Source organism: Lagopus leucura, unplaced genomic scaffold (assembly GCF_019238085.1).
Source record: "Lagopus leucura isolate 7727_CA_CO unplaced genomic scaffold, USGS_WTPT01 Super-Scaffold_100021, whole genome shotgun sequence".
Lineage (NCBI taxonomy): Eukaryota > Metazoa > Chordata > Aves > Galliformes > Phasianidae > Lagopus > Lagopus leucura.
Window position 1 is genome coordinate 10,789,933 of NW_024962274.1, and position 25,470 is coordinate 10,815,402.

Genomic DNA, 25,470 nt, shown 5'->3' on the forward strand with positions numbered 1-25,470 from the left:
GAATTTCACCTCCAGCACAGCCATCCTAATATTCAGAAACACCCAAAACATGTACAGGAGGCTCTAAATTAACTTATTCCCTGTTGAGGAGCCAAAGTGGCCAAGGACTGAACTCCACCTACCAGCATTCAGAGATGGGTCACTGCTGTAGGCAAGGCACTGTCATTCTAATTGGGACAAGTGGAACCTACAAGAACACTGCTCCAATGGTTTGGATGAAGAGAAAGATGCTGGAACTCCTCAGAACACCAAAGGGAAGAACCAGAGATATGGCAGCCATTTAAACACACAAGAGAAAAACACTTCACTGTAGAATCATGAAATGGCCCGGGTTGAAATGGACCACAATGAATATGGAGATGATCAGGAGTATTTCATAGCACAGGAGGAGCAAAAAGGACTGGCAAAGTAGTATTCTTAGAAGTGCAGGGATAAATGGAAAAGAAACTGTTCAGATCAAAGGGTTTAAAAAGAAAAGGGAAAGATATACATAAGCAAGAAGTGGATAGTCTGCACACAAAATCTGCATCCCAATATCTTCAGCTGCATTATTCTACAGCACATAAACATGTCAATTTATCTGCACAGTGGTATGCTAACAATGCACTGCAATTCCTTCAAAATAACATGAGAGCTGTGCTTTATAAAGCAAATTTAAAATAAGACTTGCTTCAGCACTGAGGGACACAAGTTAGCAATATTGCCTGCAAAAATGAATTAGTGTAACATTGCTCCTAGCACTATCAACAGTAAACCACTGCATGAAGGACTTGGAGGTGGATCATTGGTAGATGTACTGTGCAGGTTGGGATCTTAACACTTAGACCACAATGCTGTCATTCATATCTTTGGAAATCCCAGTCTTTTCTCTATATCAAAAGCTTCCAATGTGTTTGCCTAGCTTTATGAGGTGTTTTACAAGTCAGTTTTGCCTTTCTAGTTTAGTCCTCATCCACAACGATCCTTTTCTTCACATGCACAGAACACATCCAGAAGACTTATTATGTTTTTCAGGTATTTCATTGTGCAACTTTTAGTGTAATTCCTTCCAGTGCTTCTTCCCAGAATCGTATTTGAATTCTGCAGATCACAACACCCATAAGTCTTACCGTGCCGTGGTCTCCCAGCATAACATGCACTTTCCAGCAACACAAAGCAATCCAAGACAGCAATTTGAAGTGAGCTGCATGGATCAGTGCATGTACAGAAGTGGCACTTCAGATTGAATGAGTATAAATGTCTCTGATGTTAAGTTGCTCAGGAATCTGAAAACAAGGACACTGCCTGGTGCTCTTAAGCTGTAACAGCCATAAGGGTGGCTGAAGTTGTTTCACAGGAAGTTGAGCCCTCAATTATCATGAATTTCTAATATAGAGTTCAAACAGCTTTACCATCTCCAGCAATGAAGCACGAACTCTCTGGGGAATACAACAACCCTTGCACTTAAAACAACACCTACAAATAGCTTCATTGCATGTTAACTTAATAACTAAGGGACACATTTGGTGAGAGCTGCTGAAGAAGCAAAGTCCCATAGCTAGAGCTTTGGCAGCTCTGGGAACGCCACTGGGAAAAGCACTGCACCGATAACTTTGAACATGCACAACATTCAGTGGTCATAAGGAATGCAGGTTCATCACTGCGTTCTCTTTACACCATGTCTGAATGACTCCTTTGTAATTAAAACACATCACCACAAACAAACATTGCCAGGGTTGATTACAACAAGGAATCCAAACAGAGGAAAATTTATTATTTTTTTATTTTAGCATTTTTATTATAGCCTTGGCTAATGACAGGACATAAAACAGAATATAACAATAAGATTTCTGTACCAAGAGCAAGTCATTTTTGCTACCAAATATAAAGCTCTGCAAATTCAAAAGTACTTTTACTACCAAAATAGGAACACCAACAATGCAGTACCAGAAAACAAACTGTGGCCAGTTGAGCACAACAAATATCGACCTTTTTGTCCCCAAAGTTTTCTACCAGTAGCTGAATGGGTTTTTTTTCCAGACAAACTTCAATCTGAGAATGGTGGTCTCACCCGTTATGTCTCACCACACATCTCCTGACTGCAAAGCCATCACAAGAAACGTGAAGGAGAAAGAGCCCTTCATTGACATCAGGCACACTGCCAGATCAGATCACTCCCAGAGACTCGCAAAGCCATTTTAACTGGAAGGCAGCTAATTACAAGTGCCCAAACACTTGATTTTTCCAATGAAGAAAATACACGTGAAAATATTTATTGCTTAAGAACCATCCACAATGCTTTACCCTGATGACATCTCTCAGTAGATACATGTTATCTCAAAGGACAGTAATTCCACAGGTAGTGACCAAACAGCACTAACAGCACAGACAATCTGCTTTTGTTCCCACCATGAAAAACAAAGGCAAAATAAAACCAACACACGCACACAGTTACATGTATAACCAGGGGCTGGTTTGGATACACTTGAGGTTTCATAGTTCAAGTACTGGTTCATATTGCTATTGCAGATTATCTCACCCTACTAAGCTTATATGTGAAAACACCAACTTCACAGAGTTTGCTCTCCTTGGCAAAGTGGGCAGCACCTGCAGCATACTTTGCTCAGAGCATTTCACAGAGATACCAGGCTGATAGCTTAAAAGTAGGCAAACGCTGCAGAATCAGAACAAAGCACGTTTGTAGCAACTGAAGAATAGGATGGGAGTTCACCAACTATTTAGTGATAAGTGCATAAGTTCTTCTGGAATAGCTAGAGTCATAGCATAATTCAGGTTGGAAGGGAGCTTTAAGGACCGTCTGGACCACGTGCCCTGCAAAGAACAGGGACATCTACAGCTAGATATGTTGCTCAGAGACCCTCCAGCCTGACAAGTGATTCACAAAAACATAGCAAAAGATTTAGAAATAAGGTGCTGTGGATTGTTTTTTGTTGTTTCTGGCAACACAAGTAAGGTGCCACCTCATTTCTGCATGCTGTTTAGAAAAGGCCAGACAAGAACTTAGGAGTGTGTGCTTTTCCATTCAAGTTCTATACAAACTTATTTGACAAAATGGGACTTTGTGCTTCTGTGCATCTAAATATATAAAAGGTTATCATTTTCACTTCAGAGGTGAAGACTGCATGAGTCATGGAAAATGGGGAATAACTGCTTTTGCAAGGCAAACTTGAGCTCCCTAGAAAAGGCAGTGATGGAAGGTCTTGCTTCACATTTTTAGAAAGATTCAAATATAAAACAGTTCACAAACAGCAGTTTCAGGCAGGCAGAAATTTCAGCTGCTTGGCTAGATTAAATACGTCTGCTATTGAAGTACCACTGAAATTATACATTAGCTGTAGAAATCTTACCATTTTTCAAAGGAAAGTTTAAAAACTATACAAATCATTGCTACACCTGAGCTCAGAAGAGAAAAAGTTGGAGTTTTATCTGCTTGTTAGCTACTCAGATAACAACTATTCACATTAGTAAACTGACTGACCTGATTGCTGGACTTATCAGAAGTACTCAAAAAGCCAAGCACAGCGCACGGCTGCTTATCCTTATCAGCCACCACACATGGAGCTGCACACTACAACTGTTACTATGGACTGCAGACAATACCTGCCACGATATGCAGCCAAGCTCCAAAACAGCTCCCTTTCTGGCAGGGTCAAGGAAAGCCACCTTGGCCTTTAAAAATAAAAGCTGAAGAAAAGCACAGCATACTGGAGCCACCTCAGAAGTCATACTGTTCACTCCATCTTGGAGCAGAACCTGAAAATACAGTTTGTGCTGATTCTGTCAGGCACAGATCACTTTGAAGAAGAGAGAGAAGTGTGCAGTTGTGTGTAGTATGTTTTATACTACATTTAACAGTTTGCAATGCCCTAAAAATAGTATGAAAATACTCTTCAGTAATTACAGAATTCATACATATTTGGATATGGAATCACCCATGCATAGAAAACTCATAGAATGCTCTTTGGGGTTTATCTCATTTAATATATCAGCATTATTTAATCTTATGTGGCTACAGCAATGCCAGAAAACAGCAGGACTGGTTTGTGCTGACCTACAGGAAACTCTTTAAAATTATCTGCAATATAGAGGAAGAGATTTTAGGCAGTAAACAGTGAAAGAACATCTATCCTTCAGGGTTAAATCTGAAGGACACAACGCCTGTCGTATAAAATGGAGTGTGCCCTTAAAGAAGTACTGCCTTTTAGTTGTTTCATTAAGACACAAGGCATGCCTGGAGTTTCATTAGATACTTGCAGAGACCAAGGAAATCTGCACTGAGCAGAAACAGAGGAAGGGCTACGGTCTCACAGACACACACCTGAAAACACTGCAAAAATTTAAAACTAACCTTGCAGGGCTCCCTAATTAGTGACCATTACACACTACTGAACAGGATACCACTAACAGCTGCTTAATCTTAAACGTAACACAAAATTAAAAACAGGGAGTTAGTATCAAAGAAAGTCATCTAACACCATGTCAGGCAAGAAAAGTTGCAATGACTATTTTGTATCCCTAATACAATGGGAAACTGAAGATAAGCTTAATATAAAAACTACTAAGCAAAAACAATGTCAAAGGTGTATAATATATAAAATACTGACTATGTGTTATGAAATACGTATCACAAGAGTTACCACGATGCATTTCCACGTTAAACTCCAAAATAACCTCCAAGTTGCACGTTGAACACAAGGCATTCCTCCTGGCACAATGCCACCAGAATTCAACTCCAGAGGGACTCCTTTAAGCCAGAGTGTAACGTAACCTGCAAACAGGGCAAAAATGGACATTTTAATACCTGCTATCTTCACACGCTTAGAAAACAAAGTAGTCATTTTGCTATTCACAATGAAACAGTGAGATCACCATGAGTTTTAGAGCCACCTGCTTGTACAACCTGAGAGACTCCTTCCATGACTCTTGACTTGTGTGGTATTTCTGGAAAAAAATGAATATGTACACACATGTACATACACATGTTTGTAAGATCTGTGTAGTTTAGCTTCAGGTCCCTTCAAACGCCAGCTAAACTATAAAATGAAAATGAATTCAGAAACCTATGCAAACCCATCTTGTAAGCATCTTTCCAAAGCTTCTTACTACTATCCGCAACCCAAAAAAATCCTCTTTAAATGGCTATTTGAACATCTTACCACAAGCTTTACACATTGTGTCCTTGAACTGCACTGCTTTCCCCTTCTCCACCTTGCATTTGCATCTGCATCTGCGCCTGCATTCTTGCAATCATCTCCTGCATGCGACGGAGCTGAAATACAGCACAAGAGAACCTTCAGCCTTACCTCAGAATATGATTCTCTGCTGCCACCACACTGTTAATGATACACATTGAGATGGGATGCACATCTGCATTGGCTCGACCTGACAAGTTGCAATCTTAGGTTATGGACTGTTTGTCTACCACTCATATTCCAACCAGGAAGAGGCTGGAAATTTGCTGACTGAAATCAATAAGCTTTCTTATTGTAACTTGGGACTTGTAAGCATCCCTAAACTGAAGTGTTTTCTTACCCCAAAGTTAAATAAGAAAGAATGGTGCTGTTGAAATGCTGAACTCACTACAGCTTTTACATTTGTTTGCAAAACAACTGGAGCTATAAAGTACGGATTTATCATAGTGACAGAACAAGAGAATTTCCACGTTGTCTTTTATTCCTGACAATTCCTACTGCTGTTTCCTCCTTTGTTGCAGAGTTGAATTGACTTTTTCCTCCCAGTTTGCAACTGCTAAGTTTAGAACCTTTCCATCCATTCATACCATCCATTCAAGGATGGCTCTCCCTCCCCACACAACATGCAGAACTACCATTATTGACCAGCATGATTAAATCTGACATTGCATTTGTTCCAATAAATCAGTATTCTGAGAACCCCCATTTCTCTCCATATTGTTTTTTCTCTCCCTTGCATAGTATTATTAGCATATTAGAACATTCCATCCTTCCCATCACAGATTATCAAGATCATATAAATCACCTATCCCAAAAGAGCAAAATAAAGCTTCCCCAATCCAAATAATTGAGATTTTTCATCTTACTTCAGCTTCTTTTTCAAGCAGAATCTGGTCTTTATTTACTTCCTCATCTTCTATTTTCCTAAGATAGAAAAATATTGTTCAGTAACATGTTTGTAGGCATCAGTGAAAGCTATTTCTGAACATTACTCAAGTAGAGCAGTTTGTCTGAGCATGGTGTTATCTTAGCTGACTGCAATTGGAATACCACACAATTCAGAAATCTGAGTACACTGTGCTCAATTCTTTTTCATTGGTGCTGTGAAGCAATACAACTAAATCAAACCAAGTTCAAGATAACGCTGGACAAGATACTTTACATGTTACTTCCCTATTTTTGTTAATATCCAGGAACTTTGAAACCCTGTTACCCCCAGGTGGAACCTTCTTCTGACAGTTCTCTCTTATTTCTAACATCATGAACCACATTTGCTATCCAACATCTAGAAGGCACACATCAAACTATGCTTCTTACCCTCAAAGCTTTTAGTAAATGAAAAACTGAATCCAAGAAGATGCAGATCCTCAGCCTGTTTCCAGTACAGCACTGTACTTAAAGTGAACGCCATTCAATAAATCTGTACACTTATCTTTGAGTAAACTTGCTAGGATACATTTGTACACATTTCTACTCAAAACCAAAAGCACAAAGCAGCAAAACACTGTACGTATCTGCCACCCTTCCATCCTTTATCCTCTTCTCCACTTAAGAGTTTGAAGTTTGATTATTTTTACAGTATAATCACTTTTAGTTCTTCCCCAGTTCCACAGATTCCTTGGGTGTAATGTGTAAAAGTACAGCACAAACCCTGATTGCTCCTGTCAAAGTTAATACCTTCCATCTGTATCTAAGGAAACTGCTGCTTAATGGGAACATTCAATTTTACATTGAGAAACTGGGCAGAAGACTATTTGCATGTACTATATCTTCAGGATTTCATACACTTGCAAGTGCATTTTCCTTATCCCACGCTGCAATGTGGAAGATCTGCTAACAGACCTCTTAATCAGCAAGAGCACTATCAAAAGTGCAAACCAAACACTCCTATTTCTGAAACCAGACCAGGCATGTGACAAAATCTATGGCAACAGCAGGAGAAAACTTTGCAAAATGTATCAAACCCACTGACACGTGCAATTACGAAACCCTCTAGTGGTTGAAATAGGAGAAGCAACACAATCTAAGTTAGGAAGCACTCAGTCTCCATAAAGAACTCACAAACTCAACTTCAGAGACTCTATTTGTTGTTGTTTTTTTTTTTTTTCAGAAACAGGGTGTTCTACCTGCCTCTTTTACCACAGCCCAAAATAGGACTGAAAGACATTATCCTCTGCCTGCTGTTCAAAGAGAACTATTTATTTATATCATGTTAAATTAACTACCACAGGACTGGACTTTCTTTTCTTAAAGCTACTTTCTTAAAGTCCAAATAAGCAAGTCAAAGAAATGATTCATTTTAATGAATCAGCACTTACCTAACTTGCATGTTTTTAGAAGGTGTTCATCATACATTTTCCCTATGTTTTTACCTTGAATACACGAAGCAAACTGTGTTCAAACCTTAAAGCAGAGATTTAATTATGCTCCTTTTAAAGTCACAACTGACTCACATTTGCATCAGACTTTTTCTTACAGTGAATGTAAACTGATTGATTGAACTTCTCACTAACTGCCCCTGGAGAGCTGCAATTAAATGGTGGGGGGAGAGAGAGAGAAGACCAAGAAATGAGTTCAAAGGAGGACGTGGCCTGCAGCAATAAGATGACAACCTGCCGCCTCGCTTGAGCCGCTCAGAACGGAAGTTCTCATAGTGAAGATCTTGGGTCACCTCCTGAAGATCTTGCATGTGGGTGCTAGAGGAATGTGAAAAATGGAAAGGTAAAACATCAGCTTGGTTAAGCACCACATTGGGTCAGCGTGCTCAGCGTATGGATTCATATAACATAACAACTGCAGAGCTGATTTATGTTAAATCAGGGCTACAAAAGGCAAACAGCACCCTGGATTATAAGGCAGTCCAAACATAAGCCATCCCCCCATGTGACACAAAGCAGTGCTGGGCAGGGAAAGTAGAGCAACAAAGCCTGAAAAACCTTAGCTGGAACAGGTTGCCCAAGGAGGCTGTGGATGCCCCATCCCTGCAGGCATCCAAGGCCAGGCTGGATGTGGCTCTTGGCAGCCTGGTCTGCTGGCTGGCAACGTGCACACAGCAGGGGGTTGGGACTGGATGAGCATTGTGGTCCTTTGCAAACCAGGCCATTCTGTGATGCTGACCAGCAGGCTTTTGAAGTCTGATACTTTGCAAATACGTTTATATAGACAGATAGCTTAGAAATAGATACATCTTTCAACAAGCACGAGATGAAAAGCAACCTGCTTTACATTCTTGGGCATGTGTGTTCAACAGAAGACTTGGACACAAGATTGTTTTCATAGAATCATTAATTAATCCATATTGAAAAGGCTCTGTGGAGGGTGTTGGTCCAATCCCTACCCTGGCCAACTAGATTAAACCTGCTCACAGCCTCCTCCAGACAAACTCCTCCCCTTTAAGGATTCCATAGTCTCCCCAAACCCCCATTCCAACGTCTGAGTATCTTCCTGACTATTTTTTTTAGTTAAGCTATTATTTAATTGGAACTTTTCAACTTACATTAACATGGTCCTCAATTTGAGGAAGTCATTATGTTCTGGATTCTCCACTTCAACGACACCCCACGGGTACAGCCGACCTCGAACTTTTTTGCCTTTGGCTTCAATGAGTTGATTGGATCCCACTACACAAAATGGAATGCTGGCCTGAAAACCCAAGATTCAACAACTACTAACAATGAACAAACAACACAGCAACAACTCTTGTTCTACTCAGGACTGCATATTATGGTAGTAAATTCGTAATGCTTTTAATTTGAAGCTGTAAAAAAAAAAAAAAATAATCATTATTATCATCATCTTTCCAATAGAGAAGCCTGAGCACACAACCATAGTGACTCACTCAAGGTCTCAAAGGTCACTTATGTATTTTGATTAAATGCCACCTGAGCTTTCTGAAAAGATACAGTACATTCATACCTTCAGAAGTCTGGTCTGCTCTTTAAAATCTTCATCCTCATCAGATTCAGCATCAGGCAGGTGATAAATCTTGATGCCATGCTCTTCAATTTCATCCAGAATCTGCAATTTTCATAAGACATTGAGATAATGTACACAAAGTGAGCACTTTTAAAGCACTGGGTAAACTGATAAGCTAGGCCCAAGTTCAAGAGATTGTGTATATCTTACTAATTCAAATTTCTTGCCAACTATGTGCTTTTAAAGAACATTTCTTCATGACATTCAAGGACTGCTTCCCACACTTTCAGACAAACAGTGGTACATTTCCTCCCTGCTGCTTTATCTCAACATACCAAAATTTCCACTAGGTAAAAATTGTATTTGCAATTAAATCAGCTTCTATTACAAAAAATTAGTACCTCTATGAGAATTACCCAGTAGCACTGACTGTCGTATAGAAATAATACCTGCAATTGAGCCTTACAGCATTTCGTATTACAGCTAGAATTACATGCATTGCTAGCCATGAAATCTAATTTTAAACAAAGCTATAGAAACAATGCAAACACTTTGGCCTTCCAATTCAGTTTCACATTAACTGTAATTGACAAAAGCAAAGCACAGCCTTCCTTGCTTAGGGAATACTACTATATTCTAGTTTTACTTGAGAACAAAGCTAAGTTCCAGCAGATCAGAGATGCTTTGTCCCTGCCTTGGAGCTGATCAAACAGGTGAGGGAGCAATCACCACTACCAAACATATTTAAATGTATTTTCCAAGTTTCAAAATTGACTCAGTGTAATTGTATGTACAGCCAGTCTGCCATTTCACAGGCAACACTTTAAGGGTGAGTTCCAGTTAAATAAACAACGTTAAGAACTTAAAATATAAACACATGTATTAAATAAAGCTATAGATTGCACATGAGATTGTATTTTCTTGTAGAGGTTGAAAGAGACTCCTCTTGAGAGTGACCACACTGCTACAGCCAAAATACAACACTTTTTTGCAAGCTAGAAAAATACTTACCCTTTTCTTTAGTCTCTCTCGCTCCTTCAGTGAAAGTGTGTCAGCTTTTGCAATTACTGGTACAATGTTTACTTTGTTGTGTATTGCCTTCATAAATTCAACATCCAAAGGCTTAAGGCTAAAAATAAAACAAGGGAAAAGTTTAATTTATTTTAACATAAACGATCAACATCAATCAGGTTGGGAGTTTTTATCGTTAATGATGTCTCTGGGGCTGCCTGGCCCTGATGTGGAGAAGCATGACTGGGGGCCACTGACATTCTAACAAAAAGTTGTATCAGCTGAAAATTCCTAAGCCCATAGGGTCTGGCAGGACTCAGCCCAGAGCACTGAGGGGTTAGGGGATGTTCTATCAGGGCTCCTCTCAACAGTTACCAAAGGTCTTGGGAATCTGCTAAGGTGTGTGCTGACTGGAAGCTAGTCGACGTTACACACATCTATGAGCAGGGCACAAGAGGAGACCAAGGAAACTACAGAGCTCTTAGTCTGACCTCAGTCTGGAAAAGTTATGGAGAAGATCACCCTGTACACTACTGAAAGGCATTTAAGATTATAGGCAGTCAACATGGGCTCACAAAGGGAAGGTGCCACCTTAGTATTTGTTCTCCTGTGATAAGGTTAAGTGATGAGCTGGCTGAATGGCCGAGCTCAAAGGGTCATAGTGAATGGGCAGCCAGTCACCAGGGGAGTTCTCCAGGGCTCAGTTCTAGGGACTTCAACTCTTTTAATAATCATCTGGATACAGGAATTGAATCCAGAAGTTCACTTCTGAATTCAAGTTGCTGACCTTACTAAACTGAGAGGTGCTGTTGACTCTCCAAAGGGACAGGAGGCCCTACAGAGCGATTCAGGTACAATGGACCACTTGACAATCAGCAATTGCATGAAATGCAATAAAGGAAAATGCCAGGTTCTGCACCTGGGACAAAGCAATGCCAGACAGGTACAAGCCTGGGAGATGAGTGACTGGAGAATAACTAAGCAGAAAGGGATCTGCTGGTGCTGGCTGACAGCAGCATGACTAGGCAGCGTGCCCAGATGGCCAAGAAAGAGAACTGCACTTCGGGGTACATCAAACACAGCACATCCATCAGCATACGTTCAGCATCAGTGCAACTTCACCTTGAATACTGTGTGCAGTTCTGGGCTTAGTGATGTAATAAGGATGGTAACATAATAATCAGATATACTAGTGACCAGATGAGGACAACAGAGCCGACAAAAGGGCTGGATAGCATGTCCTAGGAGAGGCTGAGGACACACTGCCTCGCCTGAAAAAAAGGAGGTGAAGAGGCAAGCTCACTGCTGTCTACAATTTACAGGAGGGGAAACTGAGGTGTCAATCTCATCATCCTGGTCACCACTGACAGGATGTGTGGGAACAGCACAAAGCTGCACCAGGGCACGTTCATATTAGGCATTAGGAAATATGTCTACTGTTGGGGTGGTGAAACACTGGAACTGGCTTTCTAGAGAGGTGATTGATGCACCATGCCTGTTAGGGACCAAGTATCTGGATAACGCCCTCACTAATAAGCTTTAACTTTTGGTTAGCCCTGAGATGGTCAGGCAGTTGGACTTAATGATCCTTGTCAGTTGCTTCCAACTATTCTCATTCTCTGTGTAAGGAGAAAGACTTAGAGGCAACACAATAATTTCAGCAGTTCTACTCCTACTTTAAGGAACGGCAATCTGATTCTGAAGATTTACATCAGCAGGCACAAGAACAATTCACTGCAGTCAAATCATTTCAAAATGCCATGACAGAAATACTCACCCGTGACCAAATGGTGAGATGAAATAGAAGCAGCAATGCACACGGTTATCTATGATGTGCCTTCTGTTCAAACCACTCTCATCGTGCAGGTAGCGCTCAAACTGCTCATCGATGTAGGAGATTATGGTCTTAAAGCTGGAAAGCAAATGGAGACTTGAACTGTGCTCACTGCCAAACGGCCAGTACTGTAATGTTACCTGAGAAAGATCACTGAAAAGACAACTTGCTGATAAACCAACCTATGGATGAACAGAATTTACTGGTGCTGTCAGACCATATGTGCACACCTGAGCGTTCTAATTGAACTGCAAAATAACAAGCAATTCTTACTGCTATGCATAATACATCATATGTATGCACTGTACATGTATATTAAGATAAAATATGCATACATTACACATAATAATACATTTCTTAACTTCTAAGCAAATTACTCTCGAGCTAGTATTCGCCTTGTGACTAAGCATTAATCACACATGCTGAAGATACTCTAAGTTTCTTATTCCAAATTGATTTAAAACATCAAATTGTTGATGCTGATGCAAGAGCAAAGTCAGCCAGCAGCTGCAAACGCAGGAATCTCGCATCACTACTGCTCTGAGTTGCATCTCCCTGAACCACTTCACCTTACATACACATCTGTTTAGTTTGACAGAACAGCTACACTCCTATTGCATGCCTGCCTGTGGTCAATGCCATAGGCTAAGGACAGGAATACCAGTTTATTACTGAATGGAAGAATAAATAAAACGTTTGTCTTGCATGAGATGTTCTGATTCCCAAGTAAGGTGGAGAATCAACATAAGCAAAGCAACAATCCCAAATAAGTCTTTACTAACGGGAGCACTGGAGCAACGGGGAGCAGAAAGTAGGGGCAGCACGATGCTGCAGTGAGAATGGCTGAGATGACGTGCGAGTTCTTGGCAGAAGGTGGGCAGCAGAGGTTGTGGCTGAATGCCATTCATCTCTTCATTTCTCAGTACTTATCAGAACACAAACTTTCTAGAAACATCAGAACCCTAAGGTGATGAAAATGCACTAAAAAAACAAAGCACAGAATCTTAGAATCCTCAGATGATGGATTTGGACAACATCTAAAGGTGGATTTTTATTTGCACCAAAGAGTAGACAAATTATTTTATCTTTCTTTAATTCACCGTGTCACAGAGGTTCCAATGCTTTCTGAATATTAAAAAAAATGTGAAGTACACAATCTACTTAAAAACCTGCCCCAAAATCTCTCCAAACATCACACCTCACATTCAGTACTTAAGCTAACCCTCCAAAAAAGGATGAGCTGGGCAGTTATTTTCACCACCCCCCCTTTGCACAAGCACAGCGTGGACACTGATCTACAGGTGCTGACTGACATTCTGTGCACATACCAATCTCTGCAATTGATAGCATCCCCATATCCAGGCGTATCTACAACTGTCAGACGTAGCTTCACGCCCCTCTCTTCTATTTCAACTGTTGAGGCTTCAATCTGCACAGTGCGTTCAATCTTCTCTAAAAGATAAGAAGTTTGGTGTTTCAGAACAGAATCTATAAGAGGTCGTTTTGAGATCAGATCAGATTAAATAAATGGCAGGTTAGAAAACAGATTTTTATTATTTTTTTACTTCTCCTCAAGTCTCTGTAGAAACTGAGGGAAAGAACGCCTGACTGAGAGAAAATTTAAGTACTCAGTAATTTGAAAAGCAACACTGAATTATACATAAGATCTTTTTTCCTTAAGGTTGAAAGTGATAAGTGGTTTTCAGTCAGTGTGGAAAGTTGCTACAGCAAGTTGTTTAACCAGGAGCTAAGAGGGAAAAACAGCATCTTCCTCTGTTTTCTTATGATATTCTCTTTGGCTGGATCATTGCATGCCTTGTTTAGTAGATTCAAAAAGGGCTGAAAAGAAAGTGCACATCCACTAAATGGGCAAAGGAATCAAACTGCAAGCCCGAGGGAACATTAAAAACGTGCATGTTCAAAATCACAATAGATTGAATACTGAAAAGATTCTGACTGTTTCAGTTGATTATCTCAATGTGATGTGATGAACACTAAGCAAAAGGAGAGATTGACAGGTTGCTGCCAGTACAACCCTTCAGCACAGCCAAGGACTAAATCACAAGGGCCAGGTACTGAAGGAACCAGATCTATCTGGCGGTTCAACTATCAGAAAATACCTCAGAATGTGACAGCTAGAAACAATAACTCGGCCATTAACAAAATCCAAAGATAAAAATTCACTTCCAAATTGCCAGAACAGAGCAACAGGAAGAGCGTGCTTACCAGCAGCTCCTGGGATTATCCGTTCTGGGTAGAGGTCTGTCAAGAAGAGGCTGTTTATTAACGTAGATTTTCCCAGTCCGGATTCACCTGGGGTTCAGCATACAGATAAACTCAATATATTTGCATAATTAATCTCAACGGTAACCAGAAAGCAATATCTGACTATATCTGATGTGAAAAACAATCTAAGTATTTCAGTTGTCATTTAAAGACCTACAGCTTGTAACTTTGTATTAGAAAAAACTTGCACGAGAATGTTGAATAACAGCTGATCCACCTCAGCTTTATAATGCACTTCCTCAGAGGTTTCTGATGATTTCTAATCAGACCTGCTAGCCTAGTGGAGTCCCTAATTTAAAATTAGACATCATTTCCCTCTTCACGTCTTCTGGTTTGAAGGCAAGCTTTTCTGCTACCATTCACAGAATCACAGAATTGTAGGGGTTGGAAGGGACCTCCAGAGCTCATAGAGTCCAACCCCCTGCCAAAGCAGGTTCCCTACAGCAGGTCACACAGGAAGGCATCCAGGCAGGTCTTGAACATCTCCAGAGAAGGAGACTCCACCACCTCCCTGGGCAGCCTGTTCCAGTGCTCCGTCACCTCACTGTTCCATAATTCCATATAATCCAGAATACAGAAGCTCACACACACTGAGAAGTAATAGAGAAATAGCTGCTATTCTTGTTTAGAACACCTCTCTCCAAATGAGATTTTACCAACGCAGCCTCTACAAGTGAAAGAGGCATGCAGACACAGTGATTTAACACTCACATGGCATCAGCTCAGCAAAACCAAGACAGCTTTGACTGTGACCAGCAACACTGTCTGCTTTCAGTGTGGGTAAACAGCACATCTAAAACAAATCAGTTTCCTTGTCTCTCAAAGATAAGCAGCTTTTTTTTCCTGACTGAGTACTGATAGCTTAAAGTCCTGATCAGATGGTAAGAAACATGGCAGGTTAATGAAGAGTTATAGCTCAGTACAGACATTATGATATAGGCCATGAGGAACACACTTAAATGCCATGCATATTTCAAGAGGAAAAAAATTAACATTCCAAACTACTGAAGTAATCAACAATTTAAAACACAGTTTATCTTCACTCTCATCAGCTCCTCCCTCTGCTGGTGTATCTTACAGCATCACTCCAAGTTTCCTGTGAAGTTACTTTTGTGCAAGTTCTCTTGCTGTAGCTCTCATTTACCCCTTTGAGCAGTGGCAAGCAATAACATCACAGTCAGACGAGGCACAGGGGGCTAATTGGTGTCACTCTGATACCATGCCATTTCTCCACTGTTTTCTATTTCAGCAGAAACAACCATTTGGTCTGAACAATCTTGTACAGCGTTCTACCAGGACTATTTTAGGTAGCACTATTTGCAATTCATCTCAGAGAGACATGGATTTTAAGCACCCCCCCTATTTCCTACATGCAGGACCAAAAAATAGCAAATGCCAAAGAATCACAGCAGATACCATGACTTGGAACATCTAAAGGCTGGCTTTACCCTTAGGTTTTGTAAGGTATCCATTATGATATTATCCTAAGCAAATCCATTGAAGCAAAAATTAAATGACTCCTAACAACCATAAGGTAATTAGCATGCAGTATAACCTCATTTCCCCGTGTCCCTGCTCTCTTCTTTCTTCCCCTCGCCCCAGGTAACATGAACCAACCACCACCAAATTCTCAGAAGCCAAAACTAAGGGCCAGTGCAGACCAGCACCGTGCTGCTGAAGACAGAACTGGGACAAAAGCAAAACAAGGGCTGCCATTTGGCAGAGCTAATGACAGGTTGAAGGATAAATGCCACCTGTAACTACTGGGATCCCAAACAATCAGCAACTCGAACTCTCACTTATCACGTCCTGTCCCATCTCTCCTTTGAAAGATCTACCCAAGGTTCTTTTGAACTACAGAAGCAAAACGAATAGTTTAATACTATTTTCTTAATGAAAATACATACATGAGAGCAATTTTAAGTTAAATTTTGAGCGGAAGGCTTGAACCCTGTGAGACAGAAGGAAGGAAGTAACCATAATTGGAGCACAAAACAGAGTTCTTTCACTTCAACCACAAAATGATTACCATACATGGCTTGTGATACCAAAACCAACAGATGCATGAATTAATAAAAGTACAAAGAAGTTAAATGTTGCAGTGCAACGCTTTCTGACACGAGTTAAAGCCTTACAACAGCAGAAGCAACATTCACTTTAATTCTGAATTCTATATCAGAACACTACACAATGTTTCCTTACCGACCACCATAAGAGTGAATTCAAACCCCTTTTTCACAGACTTGCGATGGACCTGATTGGGAAGGTTTGCAAATCCAACATAACCGGGGGTTTCTGGATTGGTAAACTGAGCAGGCTGTTGCTGAAATTAAATCAGACAGTAATAAGCAACCACACAAGACATAGCAATTTCAAATACGATAAACTAGAACCAGAAGAAAGCATAGAAAAATCAGAAATTTCATAAATCCTTTGGCTCCCCAAAGCTCTGCCTCCTGCCCTTCTCTGGATGCAAAAAATAACTTTATTAGAATCCCCCAGTATTTAAGACCTGAAATCACAAGTTGAAGGTGCATGATCACAGAGAGATTCCCTATGCAAGTCTGCCCATTATTCAACAGATTCACAACGAATATAGAAAACCAAGGATTTGAGAAAAGTTCCCTTTACTTTCATCTAAGACCACCTAAAATAAGGGGAAAAAAAGCCTCAAACATTTACTTCCTGAAGCATACAATACATTTACAGCTACACACTTCAGCAGTAACCTCACACTAACTTAAAAAAAAAGCTTGCTGTAACACAATGGAAAGCACAGCAATGACAGCACAGTAGCCAAGTCCCAGGCTGCAGAAAGTAAGAATTTACTCAAGTGTAGCAGCTGCAAACACAGAAACAAAGGAAAGAAGCTGCTTACCCTCAGAAGGCCTCAGGCACACAGGGATCTCCAGCAAGAGACCCTCCGCTCCACTGCCAACCCTAAGTGAGGTCTGGGAAGGGCTGGATCCTGGCTCCATCCTTCCAATCACTCAGGTACACTGCATGCACCTGAGCTCCCCTGGGTTGGCCCTGCCTTCCACCAGGTGCTCAATCACTGCTTCAGGCCAGGACCTGCATTTCTGCTACACTTGTGCATGAGGCTTATGCACTTAAACAAGGAAAGCCACCATTACTCCTGTGGTTTTTTAGCACGTCCAGCCAAAAACAGTACTTGTGAAATGGCAGTCACCTGCTGGAAACTTCATCAGAGATCTCTTTTAAATGGCAAAAACACCACAGAAGTGCTTCAAATGCTCTCTACTACAAATACTGCAGGTAAATGTTCAGACCTGTTATTTTCCCTCTTCAAATATATTACACAAGTAGCTTTTATTCGTTTCACTGTGATAACTTAACGTTTTTACCCATTACATCAAATGCAAGAGACAAATAATGAAAATGAAATGAAAAATGAAAAATACTGGCATGCTGGGATTCAAGTTGCCACATTTTTATGAAGTCTTTTGCTGAGTAGATCAGCTGACTGACTAAAGAAATGAAGACGTGAACAATAAATTAAACACAAGAACATCCTTTCCTTCAGTTATTCCTGCTCAAAACATAGCAGCTGAATGGGAGTTTCAGTGAAAACATAACATGGAGCTTCTTGTGTGCAACTCCATCCTTCCGGGAGCATCAGCTAAGGGCAGAGGTTTACCCTACGTGTGTGAAACTATTCTAGTGTCTATGTTCCATAACTCAATCATTCACTGTCATCTTCTAAATGTGAATTCTCTCACTGTTGTGAACTGCAAGTTTAGCACGCACAGCCCCACCAAACACGAGGTAACAGACAAACATTCCGTGTGAAGATAAAACTTGTAAGACAAAACTTTTAGAATGTTCCCTTTTAGGGCAGAAACGTTATTCTTACCTTGGACATTTTTATGGAAGCTCAGGAGCAATTCTGAAAACACAAAAAATGTTTCCCAGGTTATTAAAAACCGCATGAGAAAAAAAATAACAATAAAAATCAAAAACCACAACAAATCACTGTCCACTTTTAATGCTAACTTAGAAAAGGAGTGCCTCTGAATGAACTGTGCACGTTTTGAAACAGTACCAGTTGCTTTTCATAGAGGACCAGTAGCTGAATCTCCAGCATTAAGAGGGAGCACAATTCCCAGCAACAAGTAAGCAGTTTATTCCTATTAGCGTGCAATGAACTCTAGCAACACGAACACGGAACTCTGAAGGCACCTGATATATGACAAACCATATTGCAGCCTGTAAAAGAGAAGTTCACATCCGTTCCAGAAACTAACCAAACCCAAACACGCCGCTAAAAGGCATCTATTCAGAGGAAATGGTTTTTTTCAAAGCTCAATAAACCAACCCATGCAGTCTTTTCTTTTTAAACCTCCTCCCCCTCAGCACTTCCTTTCATGTTTGAGAGCTTTGCAAAGAGTTGAGGCTTCAAAAGGAAACATTTTCTCCTCCTCTTTGGTCAGGACACTCAAAAACTCAACTATCCACTTTAACTGTCACTGCCAAGATGGTCACATGCAGCTGCTTCATTTTGAGGTGGGAAAAGAAAAATCCAGCGCCTCTATAAGAAAGTCTCTAAACAAAGACCTGCCAACACAACAGGGCTTCTATCAGGTTTACTTGCATGACTTCAAGAAATCATATAACTTACTCTGACAGTGTAAGAAAGTCAGCATGAGTTGATGCACTTTGAGTCCCCTTTCCAGTTCCTCCTCTGGCCTAGGAGGTATCTGTTCCCATTCACAACAGCCACAGATCAGAGCTGTCTCTCTCAAGCTGACTTTCATTTTGTCAGAATGAAATTGCTGCCACCTGGCTCTTTCCATATTCCAGGCATGCTTGCTCTTCCCACCCTTCCAGAGCAGGGAATCATAGCCGATTATAGCCACAAAGTTGTTATCTTTCTCCCATTGAAGCATTCCTCAAAACTGCTCAAAGTGAGCTCCTTTTCCTTTCTGTACCACAAAAAAAAAGAGCTAATTAGATGCTTAAAAGTGATGACTGAGAGCTAAAAAGTTGTAAAGAGTTGCATCTTAATAAGCCTAAAGGCTGTTGCGCTGAGTTCTATGTCCACAGCAGCTTTGTGAAGCAAATACCACAGCTGTCAGAAATCATCACCAGTCTGTTAACTGTCTTCTGCTGGGCACAGAAAGGCTGGGCTCCTGCCCATCTGACCCTGGCCAGTTTGCTCCAACTACAAGATGCTTTTCTGATGGGAGAGCCAACTAGAAGTGCCACGCATCGAAGCCGTTCGCTGTTGTTTCCCACGGAGCTGAACTCACACAGATCTGTTGTCCTGATTACGTACGCAGAATAAAAACCAGGCAACTCGCTTCTGCGGTGAAAATTCATCCTAAAATAAATCTGCAGCGTTTCCATCAGTAAGCTGACGTGTGAGCAAACGAAGCATTCAGCTGCTGGAGATGCTCCTCGGAGGCTCTTCCCATCTCGGGAGACCGCTCCGATAAGAAACGTCCCTCCCAGAGCGTTTCCTGCCGGCTGATGTCATCCAGCCCCGCTCACCATCAGGAATTCTCAACGCCGACCAGAACCGGATCGTGCCGGAGCATCCTCCCGGCGGCAAGGCTTTCCACCCGGCCATCTCTCACAGGGAACTTTCCCACAGCCAGCAGGACATATAACTATTCGTGCACACTAAAGCGCGGCTTCCCCGTGCTTTGAGCACAGATCTCCCAGGCTCGCGCCTCCAGGGCAGCTCCCACACAGACACACGGATCCAGCCCGGCTGGATGCAGCTGGCAGCGCAGCAGCCCGGCGCCCCGCGGAGCGGCTGCGTTCTCTGCCCCTCATCGCCTCAGCTCTTCCCATTTCCACACAGGAAACCGCATCCCCGACCCCCCTCCTCCATCCCACGAAGGGGACTTCGCGCTTATAGATGAACTGTGAGCGCTAAAGGGCTTCGAGCGAGGCGGATGCGGGCGGGATGCCGCCAGCCCCACAACCCCGCCGCCAGGGCCGCTCGGAACCCTCAGCCCTCACCCCCCAGCATCACTCAGAAACCCGAAGAGCCGCCGTCGTCCCCGTCTCCGACTGAGGGGAGGCTGCAGGCCACCCCCGCTGCAGGGAGGAGCTCCCGCCACCCGGCGCCCCTCAGCGCCTCACCTGCAGACCCCGCCGATGGCCCAGCCGCCGCTCCCGCGCTCACGCACCCGGAGGAAGGAGGGGGGAGGGGCAGCAACGCCTGCCCTCGCTCGGACCACGCCCCCTTTCGCCGAGGCCACGCCCCCCGCCAGCAAACCCCACCCCCTCACGCACAGGCCCGACCCACTGGGAGGTGCTGCGCTTAACGCCAGCGCGCGTGCGCCCGCTCGGTTCCCTTAGCAACCCGGCGGGCAAGGGTACGTGGGGGAGGGACTGGCGTTGTGCGGGTAGGTCACGCGAGTCCCTCTTCTTCACCAAGATGGCGGCCGGCCTTTCGGCCTCGTACCCAGCATAGGCTTCGCTGCGGGCCTACTAGAGGTAAAGCCGTCGCCGGTTCCCGCCTGTACCGGCCGAGCGGGAGGGAAGTGGGGGTAGGGGGGTGCCGCGACTGAGCGGGGAGGGACGGTGGGGCCCGGCTCTGCAGCCGGGCGGCCTCTGCGCCTCCGACAAGATGGCGGCAGCAGAGAGACGGGCGCCGAGGGCGGAACGTCTAGCCAGCGCCCCGCTCCGCTCTATGGTCTGGGCCTCTCCCATTGGCGGGGGGTGCGCCACGTGCCGTTGGCCGCCCCCCGCGAACCATCGAGACGGGGCTGCACCGAGGGGCCGCCCCCTCCCTGTTAGCGGCCACCCCCGCCGCGCTCCGGTGGGGCGGACAAAAGCATGAGTCATGGCCGTTTCTTTCCGTGCTGCGGCCGTTCTCGGGGCCCAGGTGCTCCCTGGTGGTTTTCAATGTGAGGCACGCGGGTGTGGTCGCCTCCCCAGCGCCGCGTGGGGCTCCTTGCCGCCCGGCACCTCGCTTCGGTGTGCTGTTAGCAGTCCTAAAGGACTTTTGCACCGTGGTGCGGTCAAAGCGTGAAGCAGATGTCAGGTTTGTGCCGCACGGAGCCAAGCCCCATAATGTGCTGGGGGATAAGGCTGAGCTGCTCCGCCTTCCCATAGGAAGGCTTTATGGCAGGCTGATATGGAGCAGGGAGGGCTAAGTGCACTGAGTTCATGGTCCTTGGACCCAGCTTGGCCAGCGCTAAGATGGTTCATCTCGTGGTAACGGCTTGTCCCAGGCAGCCTTCCCCAGCAGCAGGAGGAGGCAGTGTGCTGTGTTGGTAGTGGCATCTCATTGCTCAGGGCTGGAGGAATGAGCAATTCCCTGAATTTACAGCTCTCGTTTAGCACCTGCGCGCACCACTGTGGCTGGGAAGTGAAAATTGGAGCTGGTCACATGAATTTGAAGGGAATTGTTTCTTTTGCTGTGTTGTTGTGTAATGAGAGATAAAAATCTGCGTGCTGTTATGTGCTGTATTGCTTCAGTGGACGTTTTCTTTTTAGTAAGGTGAGTGAAACCATAGCCAAATGTGTTTTGAGTCTCCATTTCCCAGGCTGTTGCTATCTGAGTGCTGCAAAGATTGTGTCAGTTTAAAAACCAAGCCACAATTCACAGGTAATATAATTGCTTTTTTTTTTTTTTTTTTTTGCAATCCATGGTGAAAACTTGTCCAGGCACGGTTTCATAGGTGAACTGAATATTTCTCCCTCTGGTACAAGCATGTACATAGAATAGAATCATTAAGCTTGGAAAAGACCAAGTGTAACTGTCAGCCCATTACTACCGTGCCTGCTAAATCATTCCCTTGGACCTCTACCTTAGAAGAAAGAGCAGGAAAGGAAACAGTCTATAGTTGTCAAAGCCTTGCATCTCCAGTCCTTTGTTCAGATTTGTTAGAGGCAACATCTTCCTGTTTGTAATGGATTCTCACAGTGTGGCCCATACTATGGGCAGAGCCACCCACTTACTCAAGGTACAAAAAAGCCTTTTCTTTCCAAAACAACTCAGAGTGGTATGGTTTTTCTCAGAGCCAAACAGGTATAGGAACAGCTCTTGGTAGACACGGAGGTAACAATATCTGGAGGCCTGTTAAGGTAGAGCTGGGAGGGGCCTTGTCCCTGTCTGGCCTGAGCTTTGCTGCTGCAGAAACATTCTGTAATCCTAGTTGTTCTCAGAAGGTGCTTTACTGAACGTTTTCTAAGAAGTGGTTAAGGAAGATTTCTGCATGTTTGTTTTGCATAAATGATTGTGGTGTTTGGCTCCTGACAGAGGGACACGTCTTCCTCATTTGTTGCAAGTTAAACTGATTTCTCTCTGCCTTCTTCCCCAGCTCCAGTTCTCCTTCAAGTGGTGAAAATGTGATGATGCTGCTACTTATATGTCAAAGGTTGTTCTCCATTTTTTTCATTGGTCTTCTGTAGAATGGGCTGTTGGAGGTGGTGAGGGGAAAGAGACTTCCTCTTGATTTGATATTTGGATGCGTTTATGTAGGATAATGGTAACGACCAGCTTATTTTTGGTGGGACAAGGGCAGACAAACAGCTGGTTTCTTTTACAGTGTAGTCTGACAGGAGAGAGCTGTAACCATTGGCTGTTGTTGTGTGGGAGCTGTCTCAAGGCTTTTACAAGATAAATTGTGATGCTGTACCTGTGACAGCATTCCAGCTGGTATTGCCTTTCCCAAAATGAACGCTTTTGAACCCAAAAGCATGTCAAACTGGTACAGATGCAATCAGAAAGAGAAGTTATCTATTAGTCTCGTAACATAAGCAGGCAAATAAGGTAATCTGGCAAGGCATCATCAGGAGAATAGCCTTTGAGCACGCTATGGACCTGCACAAGAACAGACCACTCTCTGGAGCATTGCCCTTGCAGAAATGCTGTTACAGCGTTGGTGAAGACATGCACCACCAGAGAAGTTGCATCAGGGGTTTTAAAGTGGGCTGAGAAAGGCATGTTCACCCAGGACCTAACAAGTCTGACTTGTCCAAGAGCGAGTTACCGAGAAGCCAAGAGCCTGTAAAACTTTTGCAATGGGCATATGCAAGAACAAAGGAGGTGTTAATGGTATGAAAATACCAAAACAGATAAGAAGATAAGAAAGAAAAACCCAGCTGTAGCATTAGGTCCTCTTTTTAATTACCTTCACCGTGAAAGAAGAGAGGGTTAGGTGGTTTTGTGCAGCCTGGTGGTGATAGTTGGTGGCTTCTTGTTTTGGTGGTGAGGCTTTAGTCTAGAAGCTATTCCAGCAGAACCCGTGCTACTGTGATATTGCGGGCAGTGAGAGTCCAGGTGGAAGGCAGCACCCATTGGGTGGGATTGTGGAGGAGCTGGGGAGGCACCTTGCAGCCCCTTTCCTGACCTTGAGACTCATGCTAGGCTGTAGTTAAGGCAATGGTGTAATGTTCCAGGTTCAGGTTTTGCTTCAAGAGCCCTTTTTGTTTTAGAAATTCTTACTTGGAGAAGAGTAACTTTGGGTTACAGGCTTGTCCTGGGTTGGTCTTAGACTTGATGGAATTCAGCTTGTGGCTTTATTTAGCTGTCTTTTTAGCTTTAAAAGGACTGTTTACATCCTAAAATTCTGCTGTTAAAATCTCACGAGTTACACTGCCATCTTAAAAGGAAGAATCCTGCATGCTTCATAATTTCAATGACTTTTCCCACTGCCACCCCCCAGTCTTCTTTCCGTGAGCTAACGTTGCCTCGAAGCTCTCGTGGTGTGACTTCAGTGGAAGAGAATCTCACATTATAAAGGGAGTCAGGTTGAAGAGAAATGTATCAATAAATAAGGAGAAGTTCTGGCCAAAGCAGGGAAAAAAGCTGCTTTATTTAGAAAATTTTGTCTGCATAGAAGACTCCGGCTTGCTGGAAGATTTATGTGTTTAAGATTTTAATTATAACATGGAGAAGTAGCAATAAATGTTCTGGGTTTATTTTGTCTTGTAAGAAACTTAGGTATGTTAAAGCTGAAGGATTTTTCCCCTCAGTTTAGGTGATCTTTGGTGCTTCAGTCCATGCCGACTGGTACTGACCCAGCAGTCTCCAGAAGCAGGAATGTTCTTTCTGAAACTCGTATTATACACATCCTTTAACCTGCTGGTGGGTGACTCTTCTCTCTTCTCACTCATGATTTGAGTTGGCTGATTCTTACAAGTATTTTGCACATAATATATTATGTAGATATATTTATATAGGCAAACTTAATAACTTGGATGCATTTATGGCTCTCGGTGCTGATTTCTTCACTTCAGCTGACTGAAAATGTCTGGTTTAGTCTTTGTGTACCAAATCTGCTTTGTGCCTTTGTGTTTTGGAAGGGGTTAGGCGAGTAGCTATGCGCAGGAGGCAGCGGCTGTGCACTTAAGTATGCCTTTGTCTATGAGAAAACCAGCTGGGTTTCTTCCTACTACTTGAAGTCATGTGAAATGGTAGTGGTGTTTAGATGGAGAGAGGCAGAGGGAAGAAGAATGTGTCATCAGACCTGTTGCTGGGGACTGGCTGCTGGGGACTGGCTGTGGCCCTGCAAGTGGTAGGGGCTGGGGTGAGGAGCCACGTCCAGTGAGTGGCATGAGAGAGTGCTTGTGTAGCAGCTGGCAGGAGAAAGAGGGAGAAACCAGAGAGAGAAGAGAAACCGCAAAAGAGAACGGTTGGAGGAAACTGTAACGAGTTTAACTTCAGTGGAAAAATGGCACTGGAAGGAGGGAAGGGATTGGTTCGTTGGCTGCAAGATACCAAGAAACGATGATTCACAGGAAAAGTTTTGCCTTTGAGCAGATCAAATAGCACAGTGATACTCGTGCACCCTCCCTTCGAGGCTGTTTAATTCAATTGTAAAGTAAAACGGGTTTATTTGTTGACGCAAAATGGAAGCAGTACCAGATTCCCTTACACTCAGCAGCACGGTGTCTGGAACTGTTTTCTGTAAATGGTTTTGCTGTCTTTATTCTAAAGACTTTGCACCCGTGGAAAAGATCCGTTTGGGGATGGAATTGATGTTAATGGGGAGGGTGGAGAGATGGTAAGTAACCAAATAGAGCTCCTTGAGGGTTTTACATATGTACATCTGTCATAAATCTGTGTGATTCTGGTAACAAAGCACCCATGCCTATAATTCATCTGTGCAGCGTGCAGTTTTGTCTGCACAAGAAATATGATTGAAATTTCTTGGAAATAAGTGCTGATAGTTGATACTGGTGGGCTGTAGCTATGTACTTAATGGTCCAACATCCCAGCAAATAGCTGGATTCTAAGGAGTGAGGGCT

The 25,470-nt window shown here is 43.1% G+C and overlaps 2 protein-coding genes across 3 annotated transcripts in view; one reads left to right on the plus strand and one right to left on the minus strand.

Annotated features, from left to right (window-relative positions):
- Positions 1-1,777: 1,777 nt before the first annotated feature.
- SEPTIN2 (septin 2) lies at positions 1,778-20,429 on the minus strand. 2 transcript variants are annotated; one of them, XM_042878439.1, is made up of 13 exons: positions 20,350-20,429; positions 18,113-18,145; positions 16,441-16,561; positions 14,179-14,265; positions 13,281-13,404; positions 11,896-12,030; positions 10,119-10,236; positions 9,108-9,209; positions 8,689-8,834; positions 7,805-7,888; positions 6,059-6,116; positions 5,157-5,269; positions 1,778-4,768 (listed from the first exon to the last, which is right to left on the minus strand). In XM_042878439.1, exons 2-12 carry the CDS (start codon positions 18,119-18,121, stop codon positions 5,165-5,167), a joined length of 1,089 nt encoding a protein of 362 aa, XP_042734373.1. In that variant the 5' UTR covers positions 18,122-18,145; positions 20,350-20,429; the 3' UTR covers positions 1,778-4,768; positions 5,157-5,164. The 2 variants fall into 2 exon arrangements, with proteins under 2 accessions (XP_042734373.1, XP_042734374.1); XM_042878440.1 differs by lacking the exon at positions 20,350-20,429 and adding an exon at positions 18,878-18,935.
- A 148-nt stretch (positions 20,430-20,577) lies between these two features.
- LOC122183832 (high density lipoprotein binding protein) overlaps positions 20,578-25,470 on the plus strand; it is a 33,384-nt gene continuing 28,491 nt past the window's right edge. Inside the window, exon 1 of the mRNA XM_042878157.1 lies at positions 20,578-20,706. The gene's annotated coding sequence lies outside the window, so the exon portion shown is untranslated. The remainder of the gene's footprint in view (positions 20,707-25,470) is intronic.

Coding starts and splice junctions, on each gene's coding strand:
- SEPTIN2 (XM_042878439.1), bottom strand. Junction 13,405..14,178: donor GATAATCCCAGGAGCTGCTG/GTAAGCACGCTC, acceptor CTTATCTTTTAG/AGAAGATTGAACGCACTGTG. Junction 6,117..7,804: donor CGGCTCAAGCGAGGCGGCAG/GTTGTCATCTTA, acceptor TTTCTATCTTAG/GAAAATAGAAGATGAGGAAG.